Raw genomic sequence first — 23,121 nt, 5'->3', positions numbered from 1 at the left:
TTATGAAAATTAAAATAAAATGTGTTTTTCATTGTAAAAGTGTATATTGGCAATGATGAGCCAACTAACTTACCTATGTGACACATTAGAACGCTTAATCCCACTTCTTGACCGAAAAACTGAAGAACAGCAAGTCACTTGCTCACTGCTGCAGCTAAAGTCAAGCAGCTGGTATTCTCATGTGCACATCTGATTACCAAACTCCTTTTTTTAAATTGAAATATAATTTGTATGCCATAAAATTCACTCTTTTAAAGTAAGGAATTCAGGAGTTCTTAGTATATTCACAAGATTCTGTAACCATCATTTTGACCTAATTTCAGAACATTTTAATCACTCCAAAAAGAAAACATGCACCCACTAGTAGTCACTTCCCGTTTCCCTTTCCTCCAGCCCCACCATCCACTAATCTATTTTCTGTCTCTGTGAATTTGCCTATTCTGGACATTTCATATAAAGTAAATCACACAATATGTGGCCTTTTGTGCCTGGCTTCTTTCAGATAGCATAATATTTTCAAAGTTCATCCAGCCCTTCATTACTCTTTAGGGTGAATAATATTCCATTATGTGGATAAACAAAAACTCATCCATCAGTTGATAGACGTTTGGTTGTTTTCACTTTTTGGCTATTATGGATAATGCTTCTCTGAACATTTGTGTGCAAGTTTTGTGTGAACATATGTTTTCAGTTTTCTTGGTATATGCTTAGGAGTGAATTGCTGGGTCACATGGTAACTCAGATGTTTAACATTTTGAGGAACTGCCAAACTGTTTTCCAAAGTGGCTGCAACATTCTACTTTTCTGCCAACACTGTATGAGGGTTTCAGTTTCTCCACATCCTTGCCAATACTTGTTATTGTCTCTTTTTTATTGTAACCATCCTAATGGGTGTGAAGTTATCTCATTGTGGTTTTGATTTGTATTTCTCTAATGACAAGGATGTTGAACATCTTTGTATGTGTTTATTGTCCCCTCAACTACTTCTTTTGAATTTAAATTATTTCTGCTTCCTTTTTTATTTTTGCATTTTTCATTGGGATATAAATTTTATTCTTCTTCTTGTGATACGTATTTTGGCCCAAGAACTCTGAAAGCATATTAAATGCTTATGAAATATCTTATTAAAGATTGCCTGGCCTCTCACAGTGCCAAGCTGCTTGTGCCATGAACTATAAGGATTTAACTGAGTTTCCACTGGCAACTTTTTAGGAAGTCTCCACATCACATTATCAGATAACAATCTTTTATAAACCCCAAATTATGATGATAATAATGTTTTATTATAAAGCATTTAATGTCATAGGAACTCCAAGAATTTTTTCAAAATTATATATTTTTTAATTTTTTACACTCCTATGAGGCAGAAAAGAAGCCAGAGAGTCCTCCAAGAAAGTGTATGTAGAGATATAAACATCTAAAAAAATTCTAAGGTGTCTTGGAAAAAAAATCCTTATTAGTACAACCAGTGTTTCCAGATGTACAAGAAAATTTTCAAATTGCTTTTAAGTTATATGGCAGTTCTGCGTGTAAATCACACTGCTCATATGTGATTCTAATATTTTAGTAATGTTGAAATTAATGTTTGTTATCAAATCTAGTTTAGGCCAGAGAGAAAGAAAGGGAAAATTTTGAAAAGTCTACATGCCAATTTCCACCTATACCATGAAATAATATTTAAACTAGCATCTAAAGATCTGTAGTGGTATTCTTTTTCAAAAAGTACCTGACAGATGACATATACAGTAAATCCACCTTGGTTGGAGCTATGAGATCTTCCAGGCTTTCAGAACTGACAGGTTCCCATCTTATATTCAAATTTTACTTGATGGCTTTTACCAATACTAGTCATTCTCAATCTTACTGCAAGTTGAATAAATTTGGTCATTATGTTTACAATGATGAAATTCATCAATTCACTCATAAGCTGTGCTTTTTTAAATGGCAAATTTAAAAAAAAAAACTACTTTGAGTTTTTGTTTATTTACTTAATCTACAAAAACTGGTTGGGCACCTACTAGGCACCAGACCTAGGAAAGGCAGTGAGAGCAAAACAGTCATGGTGCTTGCCGTTGTAGAACTCCCAGCAAACCTGCCAACTCCAGAAACAATTCCATCACTGCAACTGTGATCAATGCTAAAAGCGAAAATTTTAAGATTCTGAGAGGGCATCATAAAGGAGCTGACCCAGTTTATGGTTGTCAGGAAAGGCTTCCCTGAGGAAATCATCATAACTGAGGACCTGAAGGGAGCCTAAGCATTACCCAGAACACGAGGCAGAGGGGACTTGCATGTGCACAGGACTAAGACAGACAGGACTCTGATGCTTTTGAGGACCTTAATGCAGGACAAAGTGGCTGGCATGTGAGGAGCAAACGGACAGGAGGTGGTATAATGGATGGGGCAGGTAGCGCATGGAGGCATGTTAGGGATTTGGGCCTCTGTCAATTGGGGGAGCTGCTGTAGGGGTTAAGGCTGTGGCATTTGTTAGTAGCCGTAGAATTAGGCCAAATGACCCTTTGTTATTTTCCTCTCTCTTGGTCAGGAATATGACTGGCAAAACTATCAGCCGAGCCAGATGAATGAATCCGAGTTACAGATGCTAGCAAGCCTACAGCGGCAACAAAATGAAGAACTGGAGGATGCTGGGACCTCCCATGGCCTGAGTGCCTCCCAGGTGGACAACTGTAATGTCAGCATAAGTACCAGCAGTGACGACACAACCACCTGGAACTCCTGCCTGCCACCCGTGAGTCCCTGGCTTTGCAGCTTCCTCTCATTGCTTAACAAGGAGCAAGCTTTTTTCTAACAAATCCCAGCTTTGCCTGGAAAAGCCAGGACCAAAATGAGAACTCTCCCTATGAGAAATAATCAGAGTCCATTCTGAAATAGTGTTTGAGAACGGACAGAAATTAGAAGATGACAGTCTTTTCTTAAATTGTCTTATTTACCTTCAGAAAATGTATATATGATGATATATCAAATCACACATTGAAAGAACAAAAAGAACAATTTTACTGTAGACACTGGGTGTCCCATTGTATCCCCTAGTACAAGCCCTGTGGCACATACAAGAGGCTCAATATTTGTTAAATAAGTATTTATGAAATGAATGAACACAGAGGAAAAGACTATAGATACACAAGTATTGCTTGGATATGAAGACAGAAAAGAACCTTCTGTAGAAGTCACCAGATGTTCACTGATTGCTCCCTGTGTCTGATGGGCTACGATAGGCACTGTGGATGCTTCAGAAGCTTATATTCCCATGTGTTTCCATAGTTAAAGCACTTCAGTATGGCCCATTGCCCTCACTATGGCCCAGCAGAGGAGTTGGAACAGGTCTTAGTCTTCCTGTTTTTCAGGTGAAGAAACTAAAGCCTGGGTCCAAGCTTCCACACCTGGTCAGTGGTGGAGCCCAGAGCAGAGCCCAGTTTTTAAACTCAGTCCATTCTCTACAATACTGTCCTCAAGGACCTTACAACTTAATTGGAAAGACAGAGCATAAACAACAGTCGAACAGTTCAGTACAGCACAAGAAATGTCATAAGGCAGAATAATAAAATCATTGGTATAATAATGATAATTAGAGCTACCATTTCTTTAAGTACCTAGAGCCATTTTAAGACCTCCACAGGCCTGAGAAACATTTACTTATAAGGCTACATTCAATATCATAGCAAACAGACTAAAATATACTTTCATCCAAAAGTAAATATGTTTTTGCTATACAATTTTTAAAGAAAATATAAAATAACTTTTACTCATTTATATATAACTATATAAAGATTGAGTTGAAGTATAGTTGACGTGGATAAGTTAGGTTTTAAGTATTTAATTAAATACATATGAATTTTGTGATTTGCTTTTCATATTTTAAAGCCAGTTTTTTCCAGGTCTCCAACATCTTTGTAGATCTTGGAAATCTCAGAGGCCCTGGCACCTAATGCCTTACATGTTATGTAGTTTACTCCTTACGGCTACTCTGTGTGGTAAGCACTGTTGCAGAGCTCTTGAGTAATGGAGGCTCTTGAGTAAAGTGAATCAGACCTAACTTGGTCTGACTCCTAAGTCTGGGCTCCTGACCACCATGATGTGGTGACTCAGTTGTCAAATGAGTGTTATCCAATGGATATCTGGATATCCCATGGAAGGTGAGATTTCTGTGCTCTGGGGAGAACTTACACAAGTCTTCATGGAGAAGAATTCCAGTTGGTTTGATGGGAGGATTAGTGCTCTTTATCCCTACCTTGCATACCTTCAGGTTTCTCTTGCCTCAGTTGTGCTTTCATTAAACACAACTATCAAATATACATAACACCTCTGGCAGCCTTGGTGCCAAAAAGTATCCACGCACCCAGAAAAATATCTGACTTCTGGTTACTCTGGTTAGAGTATTCTTGTAGCCAAGCTAAGATCATAAGAGTCACTTGCAGATTTTTACCAGTACAATTTGCAATAGAATTGAAACATTGCCTTTCTTATAAAATACTCTGCAGCAGTCATTTAAACTGCAAGTAAGGAAGAGAACAGTGGCCTCCTGATCGAGCTCATTCTGTCATGAAGTAGCTTGGAGACCAACATTACAAAGGGCAAGCTGAGGAATGATTATTTATGGACTGAAAAGGCTGAACTCTTGGTTGCCCTGGATACAGTGTTCTCCTCACTGTCCTCTTCTGGCAAGGACTGAAGTCTCCTGCATGACATCTATTCCACTCGAAAAGTATACAGCCAAAAATAAGGCCTTTGGTAATGAACTTAATAACCCCTCTATTTGACCAAATGAGAAACTGAAAATGGTCTGATATTTTTTAGACAGAGAAAATATTGAAAAGCCTACCTTTGGTATTCATAAGATAGGTTTATTATTGCATCAGAGTCAGTCTATCTAACATTGGAACTACCGCCAAATGGAAAATTGTATTCCTTAATGAACTCTGTGTCTTGCTGCTTGTATAGAGTTTAGATAGAGCAATTTTGCAAGCATCATTGTGGTCTTTTTGAGAGCTCATGCCTTTCTCTTTAAAAGTTGCACAGGGACAGTGAAAAAGAAGAAATAAAAGAATTCATAACTTTATTTATCACAATAATATCCCTTTTTTTTTTTTTTTTTTTTTGAGACTGAGTCTCACCCTATTACCCAGGCTGGAGTGCAGTGGCTCGATCTTGGCTCACTGCAACCTCTGCCTCCCAAGTAGCTGGGATTACAGGCGCCCATCACCATGCCCAGCTAATTTTTTGTATTTTTAGTAGAGACGGGATTTCACCATGTTGGCCAGGCTGGTCTCAAACTCCTGACCTCAAATGATCCACCCACCTTGGCCTCCCAAAGTGCTGGGATTACAGGTGAGCCACCATGCCCGGCCTATCCCACTCTTCTTTTATCTCAGTGAATAATGTCAACATCCATATTGATCCTTTAGCCAGAAATTTGGAAGGCATCTTCATTTCTCCCGCTTCTTTATCCCACATCCAGCTGGTCTCCAAATCCTAAGAATCCTCTCTCCTTTTTATCTCTTAACCCACCCTTCCTAATACCACAGCCTTGGCACTTTTCCTTTTTTCTTTTTTCCCCTTAATCCCATGACAGATTATGCACTTTATTTTTTTTCAATATTTATTTTATATTGAGGAGGTACATGTGCACATTTGTCACCAGGGTACATTGCATGATACTGAAGATTGGGGTACAAATGATTCATTCATGCAGGTATTGAGCATAGTACCCAATAGTTACTTTTTCAATCCCTGTCCCCTTCCTCCCTCTCTCCTTTAGCAGTCCCCAGTTTCTATTGTTGACATATTTATTTCCATGAGTACCTGATGTTTAGCTCCTGCTTATAAGTGAGAACATGCAGTATTTGTTTTCTGTTCCTGCATTAATTTGCTTAGGATAATGGCCTCCAGCTGCATCCATGTTCCTGCAAAGGACATGATTTCACTCTTTTTTATGGTTTATGCGCTTTATTTTTCATCTGAATTCCTTCAATAGTCCCCTGACATCTCTGTGCCTCCAGTCAAAGCACTGTAACCTGGTGGTTAGGAGCCTCAGCTCTGACGTCAAATTTCCACGGTTGAGATCCAAGCTGTGACCCTTATAAAATGCTTGGCACTGTATCTGAGACATAAGTACTTAATAAATGAAGTTTAGCTGTCATTATTATTATCATTATTATTCACATTAGTGATCTTCCTAAAGCCCAAATCTGATCTGATCTGATCTCTTCATTAGGTAAAGCCTTTCAGTGACTCCCCATCACCTCTTTACTTTGGCATACAGGAGGAGCCCCCATGATCTGAGACTTGCCCTCTCTCCAGCCTCATCTCTCACTGCACCCCACCTTTCACTCCATTCTGTAGTCCCTAGATGCACTCTGCACATTATCCCTGTACCGTGGACCTGATTATCCTCAAGACTTAGCTCTAAAGTCACTGTAGCCCTTCTCCAGGCTTCATTGTGAAGGATACACCTTCTCTGCCACAAGAGTCAGGAGTATCTCCCTGATAACTCTCACCACAAGCTTGCTTGTCTGTCTCACATTCACTCATTCCACACATATGTTTTTGAGTGGCACACATGTGCTGTGAACTAGGCTGGCTACTGAGGATACGGATAAAGCCTTATCCAAGCTTGAGGTGTTCACAGTTTTGGTGGGGAAGCCCAAGTAAACGGCTCACTGTAACTCAGGGTGGCAAGTGATAGAATAACGAGTTATGGGAACACATGAGAGGGAGCGATTCTGCCTGTGGGTTTCAGGGATGCTTTCACAGAGAAGACAACAGTTAAGCGAAAGTTCAAGAATGAGTTTAAGTTCACCATGCAGACAAGAGGGGACTGGAATTCCAAGTTCCAAAAGGAAGCCAAATTAAGTCTGTGGTGGAGGGGACAGTGGGGAGTCTCTCCTTTAGCAAGATAACCTCCTCTTAGTGCCTTCGTTTCTCTGTCAGCTTGCATAGCACTTGAAATGAGTTTTGCTTGTCTCGCTACCCACCCCCGACCCAACATACACACAAGGGAGCCACTCTGCTCCTGCCACACTGTCAACTTGGCTGTCACTTGGTGAACCATGCCCTGTGTTCAGATCAGGCCGTGCTCATCTCTTCTCTGTCTGGCAGCTCCTTCTCTATTTAGAAAATGGCTCTTTAATTTCTGTTTTGGTTTTTTGGTTTTTGGCTAATTTTTTATTAAAGACTTATAATTGTTTTGAGCCGTTTTGGGTTCACAGCAAAATTGAGACGAACCCTATTATCAGTGTCCCCCACCAGAGTGGTAATTTGTTACAATTAATGAACCTCCATTGACACATCATTGTCACATTATCAGGGTTCACTCTTGGTGTTGTGCATTTTATGGATTTAGACAAAGGTATAGTGACATGTATCTACCATTATAGTATCATACAGAGTAGTTTCACTGCCCCTAAAATTCTCTGTACTCTGACTGTTTATCCCTCCTTTTGCTTATTTCTGAAGGCCCCAACTCACTTGTCACTGCTTCATGAAACTCTCCCCAACCCTCATCCCACCCTGAACAGAATTATTCGCTTCCCTCTCTGGGTCCCTGTTATCTTCTGGCTCAATTACAGCACTTATGACATTAGCTAACCACTGTTACCACTATCCCCAGGCCTGGTTGTGAATTCCTTGAAGGCAGAACCCTGCCTGTGTTCTTTCATACCTTCTGTGTTGGAGCACAAAGGCTAGCACAAGGCATCACAGCTAGTTGTCAGTCATTACTTGAATGAATCAATCAATAATATTTTTAAAAATTCCTTGTTTACGGATGAGTTTAGGTCCTTTGCAGGGACATGGATGAAGCTGGAAACCATCATTCTCAGCAAACTAATACAGGAACAGAAAACCAAACACTGCATATTCTCACTCATAAGTGAGAGTTGAACAGTGAGAACACATGGACACAGGGAGGGAAACATCACACAGCAGGGCCCGTCGGAGTGTAGGGGGCTAGGGGAGGGATAGATAGCATTAGGAGAAATACCTAATGTAGATGACGGGTTGATGGGTGCAGCAAACCACCATGACACATGTGTACCTATGTAACAAACCTACACATTCTGCACATGTATCCCAAAACTTAAAGTATAATTTTTAAAAATTCATTTTTTACTCTAAAATAATTTTCGTCAAGATTCCGAAATAAACATCAGCTTTGCTTTGCTTAAATAAATCCTGAGTGATGCATGTAATATTTTCAATTCAAGATTTGATAAATGGATATTAAATATACACCCAAAGGAAAATCTCCTTCTGAGCAGGGCCTGATTGCGAATAGGAAGAAAAAGATGTAGTCCGGTCCCATTCAGTTTAGCATTTTTACCTGACGACTTCACACACATTGCAGTCTGAAGCCAGAAAGCCTACGCAGAGTAAAATGAAGAGTCTTTAGCAAAATCCTTTGTGTTTACCACAAACTTTGATTCCTCAGCATCTGTACAGTTCAGAGTAATATGTACTGTTTAAAAGGTGTTTAGATATAACAAATTAGTCATTTAAAAGTGTAATTAAATGTAACCACATTCCTCATAGCAAATTGGCTTTTGTAGGCATCTCTTGCTAAATAAATCAAGCCTACTGAGAAATCCATTGGCCTTTGACAGACAAATTTTTCAAAGTTTCTAACTTAGAACCAAATTCAATTAAAACAATACTTTACAACTTCTGTAGAAACCAGGCTACAATCAATCAATTTTGGAGAGTTTCTGTTAGGAGTAGCCCTCGTGAGATTTATTCAAAAACTGGGCTCTCGGCAGCCTTTGGAAGGGCACTAGGAGTTAGTTATAATGAATTTTAAGTGAATTTTATCTTGGTGAGGGATTTTGATTGACAATAGCATAAAGCCATGTCGTGTGTGTGTGTGTGTGTGTGTGTTTTCTTTTTTTAAGGAATAGGAACAGCTATCAATGGACACTGCTTCATGGGATGCCCAAACAAATATAAACTCTAGATCAGTCAACCTGGGCTCAAATTCCAGCTCTGCCATTTATGGACATGATCATCTTTGAAATGGAAATAATAAAAGAACCTTCCTAATATTGGCATTATGCAAATCGAATGAGTACATGAAATGCATGTGCCCGGTGCTTAGCAGAGTAAGCTCACACTGACTGTCAACTGCTGTTTCTCCAAGGTTATTCTCCTCAAAGGGCCACTTGAGTGATCAGAACAGAATTTCTAGGACATTTTCCCTTTTTATGACGACTGAGACCTGAAAGAGTAAGCAGAGATTCTGTAGTGTTTGTTTTGATGTGAGTTTAACCATCAGCGTACAGACTGACTCCCTCAGATCCTTACAAATAAACTCCTTCATTATTTCATTATTTCAGTATTTCATTTCACTATCTCTCCTCAAATGTAGATTCAAGAAAGGTAGGTTTATTGTGCAGCTACCCTGTGAGCAGATGCCCCAAAGCTGTCATTCCTTCAGGTTAATAATTAACATAACCTGAACGGGGGCATGGTGGCACAGGTCTGTATTCCCAGCTAATTGGGAGGCTAAGGCAGGAGGATTTTAGCCCAGGAATTCAAGGCCAGTGTGGGTAACATAATGAGACCCCATCTCTTAAAAAAAAAAAAAAAAAAGAATTCCCATACCTAATATCAAGCACATAAGTCTCTTTAGCTTACAAAAAAGAAAAGAAAAGCTCATTGCATGCATCCATCAACATGGCATGTTGCAGAGCATAATATTTGGAGAATAACGAGGCAAAATACACTTAATAAAATTGCAAGCATATGGTGAGGTTCTCAGACAAGTTATTTATGGTCTTGATTAACCTTGCAACATTATTGCCATTTTCATAGGTTTTACATAACAACATAAAAATATTATCTTTACCTTTTAACATGGCAGGATTATCTTATCTCCTGTTCTTTTATTTAGCCTTCATTTCACTCCCTCACCCCAAAATCTCTAGCAGCTTGATCATGGAAAAGCAAAGCTGCTTGTGCTCCGTGGTAGTATGAATACTGTTTTCCTGGCACTAGCACATAGCAACAGCGCCACCAAAAGGCCGAGGTCCTGAGTTTCTGGGATCTGTTCCATTTCTTTGCTCGACAGCGTATCAGCGTTTTTGCATGATATTCCTGGTTGCTGTGTATTCAAAATATAATATATTGGCATTTCAGACTCCTTATAATTAATAGGTTTTAATTTGTTCTGATCTACAGATTCATTAACTTCTCAGCTCTCTTTGGGTAGAATGAGTTTTCTTTTAATCCTCCTGAACTAAAAAGGTATGTAGTTGATTGTGCTAAGCTGCAGATAAATCATATGAGCAGATGTTCTTATACAACTATAGAAATGATATACGAAAACTGATATTAGAGTCAGTGTAACAGAGTGATAATAGAGACAGTATCTGTACTGTCAGGAGGAAATATTGAAATGTGCAAGTTGTTCTGTGTTTAGTGACTATGAAAGTCAACCCAGGAAATAAACTTTTCTTATTCTCAGAGTACTGTCTATTATATTTTATGATTGTCCCAAATTTAGTAACGTGGCAAAACTGATTTTTTAAATTGTAAATACATAGTGACATGTCATGAGAATAAAAACATGAATTTAATTTATGGTAAGGAGATAGTCATATATATTTCAAATAAATGTATTTCTTCAGGGTCACTTTTTTTTCCTGCCACAAACAGAACTGATTTTGTCATTTTGTTATTCAAAAACTTAAATCGTCACCACTCTAGATGCACTCTCGAGCTGGAATAAACACTACAGACTAGTGGTTAAGAGGGTAAGCTGTGGACTCAGACTGCCTGGGTTCACATTCTAGCTCCACTCTTTCCTGGCAGGCACGATCCTGGGTTAATACCCAGTGTCAATTTCCTCTTCTGTTGAATGTAGTTGTTCATCCTATTTATTTCATAGAATTGCTCTGAGGATCAAATAAGATCATATCTACCAAGAATTAGCATAAGTACTCAATAAATGTCAATCGCCGCTATTATGATGATGGTCGTAGTTCATTGTAGATACTGGTTGCCATCCCTTTGCATCTACTTATGATATTCTCTAGGTATGGCTGAATGCCAAAATCAAAACAAATTCTATATTATTTCATTGGTGCTTTCACAGGATGCTACCTACCTAGAAATAGGTTTACTGCTACATATGTTTATAAGCATATTTTAGGGGAGGAAAAATATCTTTTTCTCACCCACCCTGGATTCATCGCCAAGGCCTCTGTTGCAACAAAAGACAGATTAGCAAAAGAAAAACATACAAATTTATTTCATGTAAGTTTTCCATGATACAGGAATCTTTATAAGGAAATGAAGAACTGAACAAACAGTGAAACTTGAATATTTTTACTCTAGGTTTGATGAAGAGGGGAAAGTGGTGGAGAAATATGATTGGGCAAAGGAGATATGAGCTAATGGAAATAAACAAAGAAAATCAGCAAGGCCTTTGTTCAGATTCTTCTCTGTGTCCCTGTGTCTTCAGAGATAAGGATATTCCTTTCTTCAGGGGATAGGGAGGGCATCTCTCAAATGAGTATCTTATGACCTGCTCCAGGGGGTGGTCAGAAAATCCTAGCTATGTTTTATGACCAGCTGCAGGGGAGAACAGGAGAAGGTGAGAGTGACCTTCCTGCTACTGTAAATGCCATGTCCTGAACTCCATCAATATCCATTTGTAGGTGAGGATGTCTAGCCTCAGACAGCTAGTTGTTCACCTTTCTATGTGTTCGTGTCAGCAGTTTTTATTTGAAAAGTTTCCATTGGTTACTTTTTTGTTTTCTAACACTTAAAAATCACTATGAGCAAAGATGGAAAGGGATCATCAGTCTGTATAGTCTAAAGCGAGGAGGGGCTGAGTCACAAACAAGATAGGATTCTGTAACCACTTCTATTTTCCAAGGGATGGAGTACGTCATTTGAAATAGAGGTTTGGGGATGGGTGTAAGTAGAATTAATAGTATAAAATTAAGAAATGGAAATTCACCTAAATATCAGGTCTGTGATGCTTAGAGAGTTGTGGAAATGCCTCTAAAAATAAATAGGCAGAGGTCCATTCACTGGAGGCCTGAGTACAGCTGAAATACTGGACGAATACCAATGAATTTGTTATTGGGAGTATTTCTATACCAGTGTGAGTTCGTCCAGAGAACCTGTTAGGCCCTTTGCTTGCTAATTTCTTTTTTGCTGTGAAATAATAAAGCCTAAATCATAGAACCAAATTTCACTTGCAAATTGCTGAAAGTCTTATTTCTCTAGTGAGATCAAATATGTCTTATGACATGTTTTTCCTTCCACTGTTCTCCCAGCTGTTGTTTCTTATTACTGAAATGGTGATGCATTGATATTGGTTCAATTACCAAAGTATCTGAGTACATTTAAATTCATGGTGCATAACAGGTAGTCAGGCTAAGTGACTGTGATTATCAGATGGGGTGTTTGATTTAAATTAAAGGAACACTTCCAAGAGATAATTTATAGAGGAAGACAGTTTACTCTGAAGAATTCCCATCATCTACATCATTAATATTTTGAGACTTATTTTAATGAGAAATATCTGGAAGCTAAGGAGTATGAGCTCTGTATATACAGGCACCATGGCTACGTTGTTCTCCTCAGTTGGGCCACATTACGATGGGTGAGAAACCCTTAACACCAACCCCACTGGGTTTGGAAGTAGCTAAAGCTCTGAATGCAATTTAAACATGTATAGCAAACTCTAAATTGTAATGAAATGAGAATGTTGAAAATGATTTCTTATTAGAATCGCATTGTTGCTAACCACATAAATACTTAGAGCTGATGTTCAAAAAGAGGATGGAATTTTTTCCCTCTATAGAACAAAGGAAAAAGATCAAGTTCCATTGGAAGCAAGTGTTTAAGGCTACATGAGATATAGTTGTTCAGCTATGTTTTGAAATGTAACTGAAAGGTTTCTTGTGGAGGGAAAATTTGAGATTTCACATTTTTGTTAGGTATTGTCATCATTTTTTTCAGCTTATTGATCAGTACTTGAGGTTGTGTTATACACTTGGGGAAAATGACTGCCTTGACCTAAGATTTACATCTGTAATTCTCATTCGTGGTAATAGAAATTATATTTACACACTAACATTGAGACTAAATATATTTTCTGTGTGTCTGGGTTTCTGTTATTAATGATGGTTGAACTGCAGCATTAGTTCCATGAGATATCTTGTTTGGTTTTGTTTTCCTGTCTGAAAATATCAACCAATGTTAACAGCATAAAAATTCCACAAAGAGGAAAATTTCAATACATGAACTTTAATTACATCATAGATGCTATGAGGTCCAATGACTGGGCCACTAAAATAATAATAATGATAAATGTGATTTCTCATTTATACCACTCTGCTATTTGCTGGATCTGTAAAATAAACCCATACCCTTCTTTTCTTTTTTTATTTTATTTTACTATTATTTTACTTTAAGTTTTAGAGTACATGTGCACAATGTGCAGGTTAGTTACATATGTATACATGTGCCATGCTGGTGTGCTGCACCCATTAACTCGTCATTTAGCATTAGTTATATATCCTAATGCTATCCCTCCCCCCTCCCCCCACCCGACAACAGTCCCCAGACTGTGATGTTCCCCTTCCTGTGTCCATGTGTTCTCATTGTTCATTTCCCACCTATGAGTGAGAATATGCGGTGTTTGGTTTTTTGTTCTTGCAATAGTTTACTGAGAATGATGATTTCCAATTTCATCCATGTCCCTACAAAGGACATGAACTCATCATTTTTTATGGCTGCCTAGTATTCCATGGTGTATATGTGCCCCATTTTCTTCATCCAGTCTATCATTGTTGGACATTTGGGTTGGTTCCAAGTCTTTGCTATTGTGAATAGAGCTGCAATAAACATACGTGTGCATGTGTCTTTATAGCAGCATGATTTATAGTCCTTTGGGTACATACCCAGTAATAGGATGGCTGGGTCAAATGGTATTTCTAGTTCTAGATCCCTGAGGAATCACCATACTGACTTCCACAGTGGTTGAACTAGTTTACAGTCCCAGCAACAGTGTAAAAGTGTTCCTATATCTCCACATCCTCTCCAGCACCTGTTGTTTCCTGACTTTTTAATGATTGCCATTCTACCTGGTGTGAGATGGTATCTCATTGGGGTTTTGATTTGCATTTCTCTGATGGCCAGTGATGGTAAGCATTTTTTCATGTGTCTTTTGGCTGCATAAATGTCTCTTTTTAGAAGTGTCTGTTCATGTCCTTCACCCACTTTTTGATGGGGTCGTTTCTTTTTTTCTTGTAAATTTGTTTGGGCTCATTGTAGATTCTGGATATTAGCCCTTTGTCAGATGAGTAGGTTGCGAAAATTTTCTCCCATTCTGTAGGTTGCCTGTTCACTCTGATGGTAGTTTCTTTTGCTGTGCAGAAGTTCTTTAGTTTAATTAGATCCCATTTGTCAATTTTGGCTTTTGTTGCTGTTGCCTTTGGTGTTTTAGACATGAAGTCCTTGCCCATGCCTATGTCCTGAATGGTAATGCCTAGGTTTTCTTCTAGGGTTTTTATGGTTTTAGGTCTAACGTTTAAGTCTTTAATCCATCTTGAATTAATTTTTGTATAAGGTGTAAGGAAGTAATCCAGTTTCAACTTTCTACATATGGCTAGCCAGTTTTCCCAGCACCATTTATTAAATAGGGAATCCTTTCCCCATTGCTTGTTTTTCTCAGGTTTGTCAAAGATCAGATAGTTGTAGATATGTGGCGTTATTTCTGAGGGCTCTGTTCTGTTCCATTGATCTATATCTCTGTTTTGGTACCATACCATGCTGTTTTGGTTACTGTAGCCTTGTAGTATACTTTGAAGTCAGGTAACGTGATGCCTCCAGCTTTGTTCTTTTGGCTTAGGATTGACTTGGCAATGCGGGCTCTTTTTTGGTTCCATATGAACTTTAAAGAAGTTTTTTCCAATTCTGTGAAGAAAGTCATTGGTAGTTTGATGGGGATGGCATTGCATCTATAAATTACCTTGGGCAGTATGGCCATTTTCACAATATTGATTCTTGCTACCCATGAGCATGGAATGTAGTTCCATTTGTTTGTGTCCTCTTTTATTTCCTTGAGCAGTGGTTTGTAGTTCTCCTTGAAGAGGTCCTTCACATCCCTTGTAAATTGGATTCCTAGGTATTTTCTTCTCTTTGAAGCAATTGTGAAAGGGAGTTCACTCATGATTTGGCTCTCTGTTTGTCTGTTATTGGTGTATAAGAATGCTTGTGATTTTTGTACATTGATTTTGTATCCTGAGACTTTGCTGAAGTTGCTTATCAGCTTAAGGAGATTTTGGACTGAGACAATGGGGTTTTCTAGATATACAATCATGTGATCTGCAAACAGGGACAATTTGACTTCCTCTTTTCCTAATTGAATACCCTTTATTTTCTTCTCCTGCCTAATTGCCCTGGCCAGAACTTCCAACACTATATTGAATAGGAATGCTGAGAGAGGGTATCCCTGTCTTGTGCCAGTTTTCAAAGGGAATACTTCCAGTTTTTGCCCATTCAGTATGATATTGGCTGTGTGTTTGTCATAGATAGCTCTTATTATTTTGAGATACGTCCCATCAATACCTAATTTATTGAGAGTTTTTAGCATGGAGGGTTGTTGAATTTTGTCAGAGGTCTTTTCTGCATCTATTGGGATAATCATGTGGTTTTTGTCTTCGGTTCTGTTTATATGCTGGATTACATTTATTGATTTGCGTATATTGAACCAGCCTTGCATCCCAGGGATGAAGCCCACTTGATCATGGTGGATAAGCTTTTTGATGTGCTGCTGGATTTGGTTTGCCAGTAATTTATTGAGGATTTTTGCATCAATGTTCATCAAGGATATTGGTCTAAAATTCTCTTTTTTGGTTGTGTCTCTGCCGAGCTTTGGTATCAGGATGATGCTGGCCTCATAAAATGAGTTAGGGGGGATTCCTTCTTTTTCTATTGATTGGAATAGTTTCAGAAAGAGGTACCAGTTCCTCCTTGTACCTCTGGTAGAATTCGGCTGTGAGTCCATCTGGTCCTGGACTCTTTTTGGTTGGTAAGTTATTGATTATTGCCACAATTTCAGAGCCTGTTATTGGTCTATTCAGAGATTCAACTATTTCCTGGTTTAGTCGTGGGAGGGTGTATGTGTCCAGGAATTTATCCATTTCTTCTAGATTTTCTAGTTTATTTGCGTAGAGGTTTTTGTAGTATTCCCTGATGGTTGTTTGTATTTCTGAGGGATCGGTGGTGATATCCCCTTTATCATTTTTTATTGTGTCTATTTGATTCTTCTCTCTTTTCTTCTTTATTAGTCTCCCTAGCGGTCTATCAATTTTGTTGATCCTTTCAAAAAACCAGCTCCTGGATTCATTAATTTTTTGAAGGGTTTTTTGTGTCTCTATTTCCTTCAGTTCTGCTCTGATTTTAGTTATTTCTTGCCTTCTGCTAGCTTTTGAATGTGTTTTCTCTTGCTTTTCTAGTTCTTTTAATTGTGATGTTAGGGTGTCAATTTTGGATCTTTCCTGCTTTCTCTTGTGGGCATTTAGTGCTATAAATTTCCCTCTACACACTGCTTTGAATGTGTCCCAGAGATTCTGGTATGTTGTGTCTTTGTTCTCGTTGGTTTCAAAGAACATCTTTATTTCTGCCTTCATTTCGTTATGTACCCAGTAGTCATTCAGGAGCAGGTTGTTCAGTTTCCACGTAGTTGAGCGGTTTTGAGTGAGTTTCTTAATCCTGAGTTCTGGTTTGATTGCACTGTGGTCTGAGAGACAATTTATTATAATTTCTGTTCTTTTACATTTGCTGAGGAGAGCTTTACTTCCAACTATGTGGTCGGTTTTGGAATAGGTGTGGTGTGGTGCTGAAAAAAATGTATATTCTGTTGATTTGGGATGGAGAGTTCTGTAGATGTCTATTAGGTCTGCTTGGTGCAGAGCTGAGTTCAGTTCCTGGGTATCCTTGTTAACTTTCTGTCTCGTTGATCTGTCTAATGTTGACAGTGGGGTGTTAAAGTCTCCCATTATTATTGTGTGGGAGTCTAAGTCTCTTTGTAGGTCACTCAGGACTTGCTTTATGAATCTGGGTGCTCCTGTATTGGGTGCATATATATTTAGGATAGTTAGCTTTTCTTGTTGAATTGATCCCTTTACCATTATGTAATGGCCTTCTTTGTCTGTTTTGATCTTTGTTGGTTAAAATCTGTTTTATCAGAGACTAGGACTGCAACCCCTGCCTTTTTTTGTTTTCCATTTACTTGGTAGATCTTCCTCCATCCTCTTATTTTGAGCCTATGTGTGTCTCTGCATGTGAGTTGGGTTTCCTGAATACAGCACACTGATGGGTCTTGACTCTTTATCCAATTTGCCAGCCTGTGTCTTTTAATTGGAGCATTTAGTCCATTTACATTTAAGGTTAATATTGTTATGTGTGAATTTGATCCTGTCATTATGATGTTAGCTGGTTATTTTGCTCATTAGTTGATGGAGTTTCCTCCTAGCCTCGATGGTCTTTACAATTTGGCATGATTTTGCAGTGGCTGGTACTGGTTATTCCTTTCCATGTTTAGTGGTTCTTTCAGGAGCTCTTTTAGGGCAGGTCTGCTGGTGACAAAATCTCTCAGCATTTGCTTGTCTGTAAAGGATTTTATTTCTCCTTCACGTATGAAGCTTAGTTTGGCTGGATATGAAATTCTGGGTTGAAAATTCTTTTCTTTAAGAATGTTGAATATTGGCCCCTACTCTCTTCTGCCTTGTAGAGTTTCTGCCGAGAGATCAGCTGTTATTCTGATGGGCTTCCCTTTGTGGGTAACCCGACCTTTCTCTCTGGCTGCCCTTAACATTTTTTCCTTCATTTCAACTTTGATGAATCTGACAATTACGTGTCTTGGAGTTGCTCTTCTCGAGCAGTATCTTTGTGGTGTTCTCTGTATTTCCTGAATCTGAATGTTGGCCTGCCTTGCTAGATTGGGGAAGTTCTCCTGGGTAATATCTTGCAGAGTGTTTTCCAACTTGGTTCCATTCTCCCTGTCACTTTCAGGTACACCAATCAGACGTAGATTTGGTCTTTTCACATAGTCCCATATTTCTTGGAGGCTTTGTTCGTTTCTTTTTATTCTTTTTTCTCTAAACTTCCCTACTCACTTCATTTCATTCATTTCATCTTCCATCGCTGATACCCTTTCTTCCAGTTGATCACATGGGCTCCTGAGGCTTCTGCATTCTTCACGTAGTTCTCGAGCCTTGGCTTTCAGCTCCATCAGCTCCTTTAAGCACTTCTCTGTATTGGTTATTCTAGTTACACATTCATCTAAATTTTTTTCAAAGTTTTTAACTTCTTTGCCTTTGGTTTGAATTTCCTCCTGTAGCTCGGAGTAGTTTGATCGTCTGAAACCTTCTCGCAACTCGTCAAAGTCATTCTCTGTCCAGCTTTGTTCCGTTGCTGGTGAGGAACTGCATTCCTTTGGATGAGGAGAGGCGCTCTGCTTTTTAGAGTTTCCAGTTTTTCTGCTCTGTTTTTTCCCCATCTTTGTGGTTTTATCTACTTTTGGTCTTTGATGATGGTGATGTACAGATGGGGTTTTAGTGTGGATGTCCTTTCTGTTTGTTAGTTTTCCTTCTAACAGACAGGAGCCTCAGCTGCAGGTCTGTTGGAGTTTGCTAGAGGTCCACTCCAGACCCTGTTTGCCTGGGTATCCGCAGCGGTAGCTGCAGAACAGCAGATTTTCATGAACCACGAATGCTGCTGTCTGATCGTTCCTCTGGAAGTTTTGTCTCAGAGGAGTACCCGCCCATGTGAAATGTCAGTCTGCCCCTACTGGGGGGTGCCTCCCAGTTAGGCTGCTCAGGGGTCAGGGGTCAAGGACCCACTTGAGGAGGCAGTCTGCCCATTCTCAGATCTCCGGCTGTGTGCTGGGAGAACCACTGCTCTCTTCAAAGCTGTCAGACAGGGACATTTAAGTCTGCAGAGGTTACTGCTGTCTTTTTGTCTGTGCCCTGCTCCAAGAGGTGGAGCCTACAGAGGCAGGCAGGCCTCCTTGAGTTGTGGTGGGCTCCACCCAGTTTGAGCTTCCCGGCTGCTTTGTTTACCTAAGCAAGCCTGAGCAGTGGTGGGCGCCCCTCCCCCAGCCTCGCTGCCGCCTTGCAGTTTGATCTCAGACTGCTGTGCTAGCCATCAGCGAGACTCCGTGGGCATAGGACCCTTCGAGCCATGTGCGGGATATAATCTCCTGGTGCGCCGTTTTTTAAGCCCATCAGAAAAGCGCAGTATTCGGGTGGGAGTGACCCGATTTTCCAGGTGCCATCTGTCACCCCTTTCTTTGACTAGGAAATGGAGCTCCCTGATCCCTTGCGCTTCCCGAGTGAGGCAATGTGTCGCCCTGCTTCGGCTCGCACACGGTGCACTGCACCCACTGTCCTGCGCCCACTGTCTGGCACTCCCTAGTGAGATGAACCTGGTACCTCAGATGGAAATGCAGAAATCACCCGTCTTCTGTGTCGCTCACACTGGGAGCTGTAGACCGGAGCTGTTCCTATTCGGCCATCTTGGCTGCCCTCCCACCCATACCCTTCTTGTAGGTTGTGTCCGAGGAAACAGTTACAGTAATGAGAGTGCATGTGAACGTATATGTAAACAGCTTTGTGCTGATTAAACATTCACAAATGTTTTGTCTTTTACAGCCTGTCAACCAGGGTCGCCACTATCAGAAAGAAATGAACCCACCTTCTCCTTCTAATCCCCGGTAAGAATCATTAATAATCTACATTTAAGGGAAAAAAAACTTAGTTGGAAGATTGTACATTTTTCTTGGTTTTCTGAAATTGTTTTCCAAAACTTCTAGCTTCCAAACTTATGTTCTTTCAAAGTCCTAGTTCATCTACTTGTCTTCTTTGGACTTTAGAATAGTGGTAACAGTCTACCTAGGTTTAAATATCTACCTTTTACTAGCTGTGGAATTTTGGGTAAGTCATTTGACTCCATGTAATTCAGGCATAAGAATTACGTCATAGTATTTTGGGAAGATTCAAATGAAAAATTCTTAGAACAGTTCTTGGCACATGGCAAGTTCTCACTAAGTGTTAATTTATTCATTACTTTATTTGCATAACTTTTATTTTAATAGGTGTCTGATGTTTGGTACATTTTAGGCATAAATCTTTTTTATATCATCTGGTGCCCTTAAATTTATCAAGATAGCTTATAAAAGTTCAAATGACCAGTCTCTTTTTTCATAACTTTAAAAGTTTATAATCTCAAAATTATTTTATTTCAAAAATGTCATTGGTGTATGAGTCATTTGTCACTATGGAAAAACCTCGTTACTTTTGGTTCATTAGGAACAAGTGGATCTGAATTTGAGTTTTGAAATACATGCTGTATTATTCTATAACTTTCTGATAAATAAGTATATAAGCTAGTTTATCCATATAAATCAGTATTACCTTATCAGTATTTATCATATACTAGGAAATTATTGAAAAGTCCGTATATCTTGAGCCTACCTACAGAGTCTTAGTTACTGTGATGCACTTCATTATCCAAACGCATCTGACCTGTACTGTGGGCTGTCCTATGGAGGGTGTGTTAACTATTGCATGGTGTCTGAATTAAGACTCTTTGGTTACACACTACAAAACAGCTTAGCTAGTATTAAAAGACAGAAAGAGATAGGGAGAAAGAGTAAGAAAGGCGGGTTGGGCAGGTGGTTGTTAAGTAAGATACGGGGCTGTATTCTAGAACCCAAAGGCCGCCAGGCCTCAGGAGGGGCCTGAAACTAGGAATTAGAAAGGCAAGAGGCAGCCAGGCAGTCTCTTCACTCCATCTCTGCTTGCTTCCTCCCATCTGCTCCATTCTTCTCTCTAAGGACCAGCTTTCTCTGCTCCATAGTCCACATATGGCCATTTGACAGCTCTTGAGTTTACATATCACAGTTCAATATACATGTAGAGGCTAACAGACTACGTCTGAACTTCCTTTTACAAGAACGAGAATGTGATTAGTGTAGCTTGGGCCAAGTGCCCATTCTGGTCCAGTCAGCAATAAACAATGAACCAAGCCATGAAAAATGAACATGGCTTCCAGGAAACCATGTAAGTGGTTTACAGGACTTTTATTAGGACCCAGAATATTCATGACACAGATGAGTAAATGTTCTTTACTAGTAATCTCTTCTAAATGTTTCTATTCTGTACACCTGCTCTGGTCATTTGTTCATGTTACCTAGTAGGGTGAATTGTCACTGTCACAAATAGATACACTAAAGAGTTTAAAACTGAGATTAGAATTTCAATATGTATAAGAAGGTATTTTAACATTCTTAGAATTAGCTATCTCTCAATAGGTGAACACGTCACTAAGAATCTTGCAGCTCATCTAGATTTGCCTAACAAATTATTTTTTCTATATATGAGTAAGCTTTCAAGGTAACTGGAAATCCAACTTTGGTCCATATTATAACAAGTTAAAAATTTGGGCCAGGCGTGGTGGCTCATGCCTATAATCCCAACACTTTGGGAGACTAAGGCAGATGGATCACCTGAAATCAGGAGTTTGAGACAAGCCTAGCCAACATGGTGAAACCATGTCTCTAATAAAAATACAAAAATTAGCTGGGTGTGGTGGCATATGCCTATAATCCCAGCTACTCAGGAGGCTGAGGCACAAGAATCGCTTGAACCCGGAAAGCAGAGGTTACAGTGGGCCGAGATTGCACAACTGCACTCCAGCCTGGGCGACAGAGTGAGACTCTGTCTCAAAAAAAAAAAAAAGAACTAATTTGTAGTCTGAACAAATGAGAGCGATAGTAAGATATGTTAGACAGTGGAGCCATTTGTTTCAATAAAAGGAGAAAGGGGACCTAATTCTCATCCTAATTCTATAACATAGTATATAATCTCAGACAAGCCTCTGACCTCTCCAGACCTTTTTAATAATATGAATACCCTCATGTGTAGAAGAAAGGAGTTGAGTTGCATGCTCTCTGAGGCCAATTCCAACTTTATGATTCTGTGACTTTTACAAGACTCATTATAGCCTTTACTTCATAAACCAGTCTCGCCATTGAAGGATCACACTACTTTTATTTCATTGTCCTATATAGAAAGCATACTTCATAAATATTGGATAGATAATTGAATAAATGAATGAATATCTAGATGTGGTAATATGCAACTTTAAATATCTCTTTTACAAATTGATTTCCAAAGATATACTGTCAAGATAGAATATGAAATAATTCACCAGTTAGACAGCATTATCTTATGCAACCAATTAAATGTTTATTTATTTAAGAAAAATTAATTTACACTTCTGCATAATGAAATAAGAACAAATTCTAAAGCCAAAAATTAAATACCACCAACCCCATTTGCCAGCAAGTTATCTACCAGTTTCCTAAAAAAATATCATATAACTGTTCAGAAAACCTGCAGATGATGTGACTTGGCTCTTGGCTCATAAATTCAACAGCTTAGGAGAATTGGCAGGAAGGCATTATTGGGCCATAAATACAGAAGATGATAAAATTATGAGGTCAGTATATATCATCATATAAAAATGGAATAAATTGAATCATGTAATGCATATAATTTAACTTAAAATTGAAAGTTCTGATTCTTCTTAAGATCTGTATTTATTGAATTTCTTACAATTAGTATCCCAATGCTTTAGATCCTAAAATATAGAACTTTAAATTTAAGGGATATTGATAATTAATATGAAAAAATATAAGAAATGAGAAGGTAATTCTCTGAAGTCCACCCTGTTGGATAAATGAACATCTAACTTGAACCCTTGATTGAAAATTCTGGTATGGAAGCTCTGAACAATACATAAAAAGCAGGTAGGCTCTTGGTTTCCTGAATGAAGTGTGGCTGTGATTAGAGTAATGCCAATATGGCAGAGACGGGGTGGTGTGGACAAGCACTTCCACAGAGAGGAAAGAGTGATGGTGACCTCTGGAAAGTGTGGTGGCCACATGAGCCTCAGTGAGACATCTGCAACTATTCCAGAGACCGAAGATCCTAAGGTTTTTAAATTACATAAACGAGTGCCCACATGTATACATGTTTAGAGAGTCACCTTTCAAATAGCTTTATTAATGTAACAGAACAACCA

General features: G+C 39.0%; 1 protein-coding gene across 50 annotated transcripts in view; it reads left to right on the top strand.

The window, feature by feature from the left end:
* CFAP20DC (CFAP20 domain containing) overlaps window positions 1-23,121 on the top strand; it is a 304,345-nt gene that overhangs the window by 212,659 nt on the left and 68,565 nt on the right. For 22 of the 50 annotated variants that reach the window (XM_054682023.2, XM_063805987.1, XM_063805978.1 and 19 more), the window contains 2 exons: window positions 2,546-2,749; window positions 19,686-19,747. In XM_054682023.2, the coding sequence (XP_054537998.1) occupies window positions 2,546-2,749; window positions 19,686-19,747 (266 nt within the window). Of the gene's footprint in view, window positions 1-2,545; window positions 2,750-19,685; window positions 19,748-22,425; window positions 22,537-23,121 lie in introns of all 50 variants that reach the window. The other 28 variants (XM_063805959.1, XM_016941421.3, XM_016941431.3 and 25 more) reach the window with 2 other exon arrangements.

The sequence above is a fragment of the Pan troglodytes genome, chromosome 2 (assembly GCF_028858775.2).
Source record: "Pan troglodytes isolate AG18354 chromosome 2, NHGRI_mPanTro3-v2.0_pri, whole genome shotgun sequence".
NCBI lineage: Eukaryota > Metazoa > Chordata > Mammalia > Primates > Hominidae > Pan > Pan troglodytes.
The sequence above is the reverse complement of the archived record's forward strand: the minus strand, read 5'-3'. Positions and strand labels throughout refer to the sequence as shown.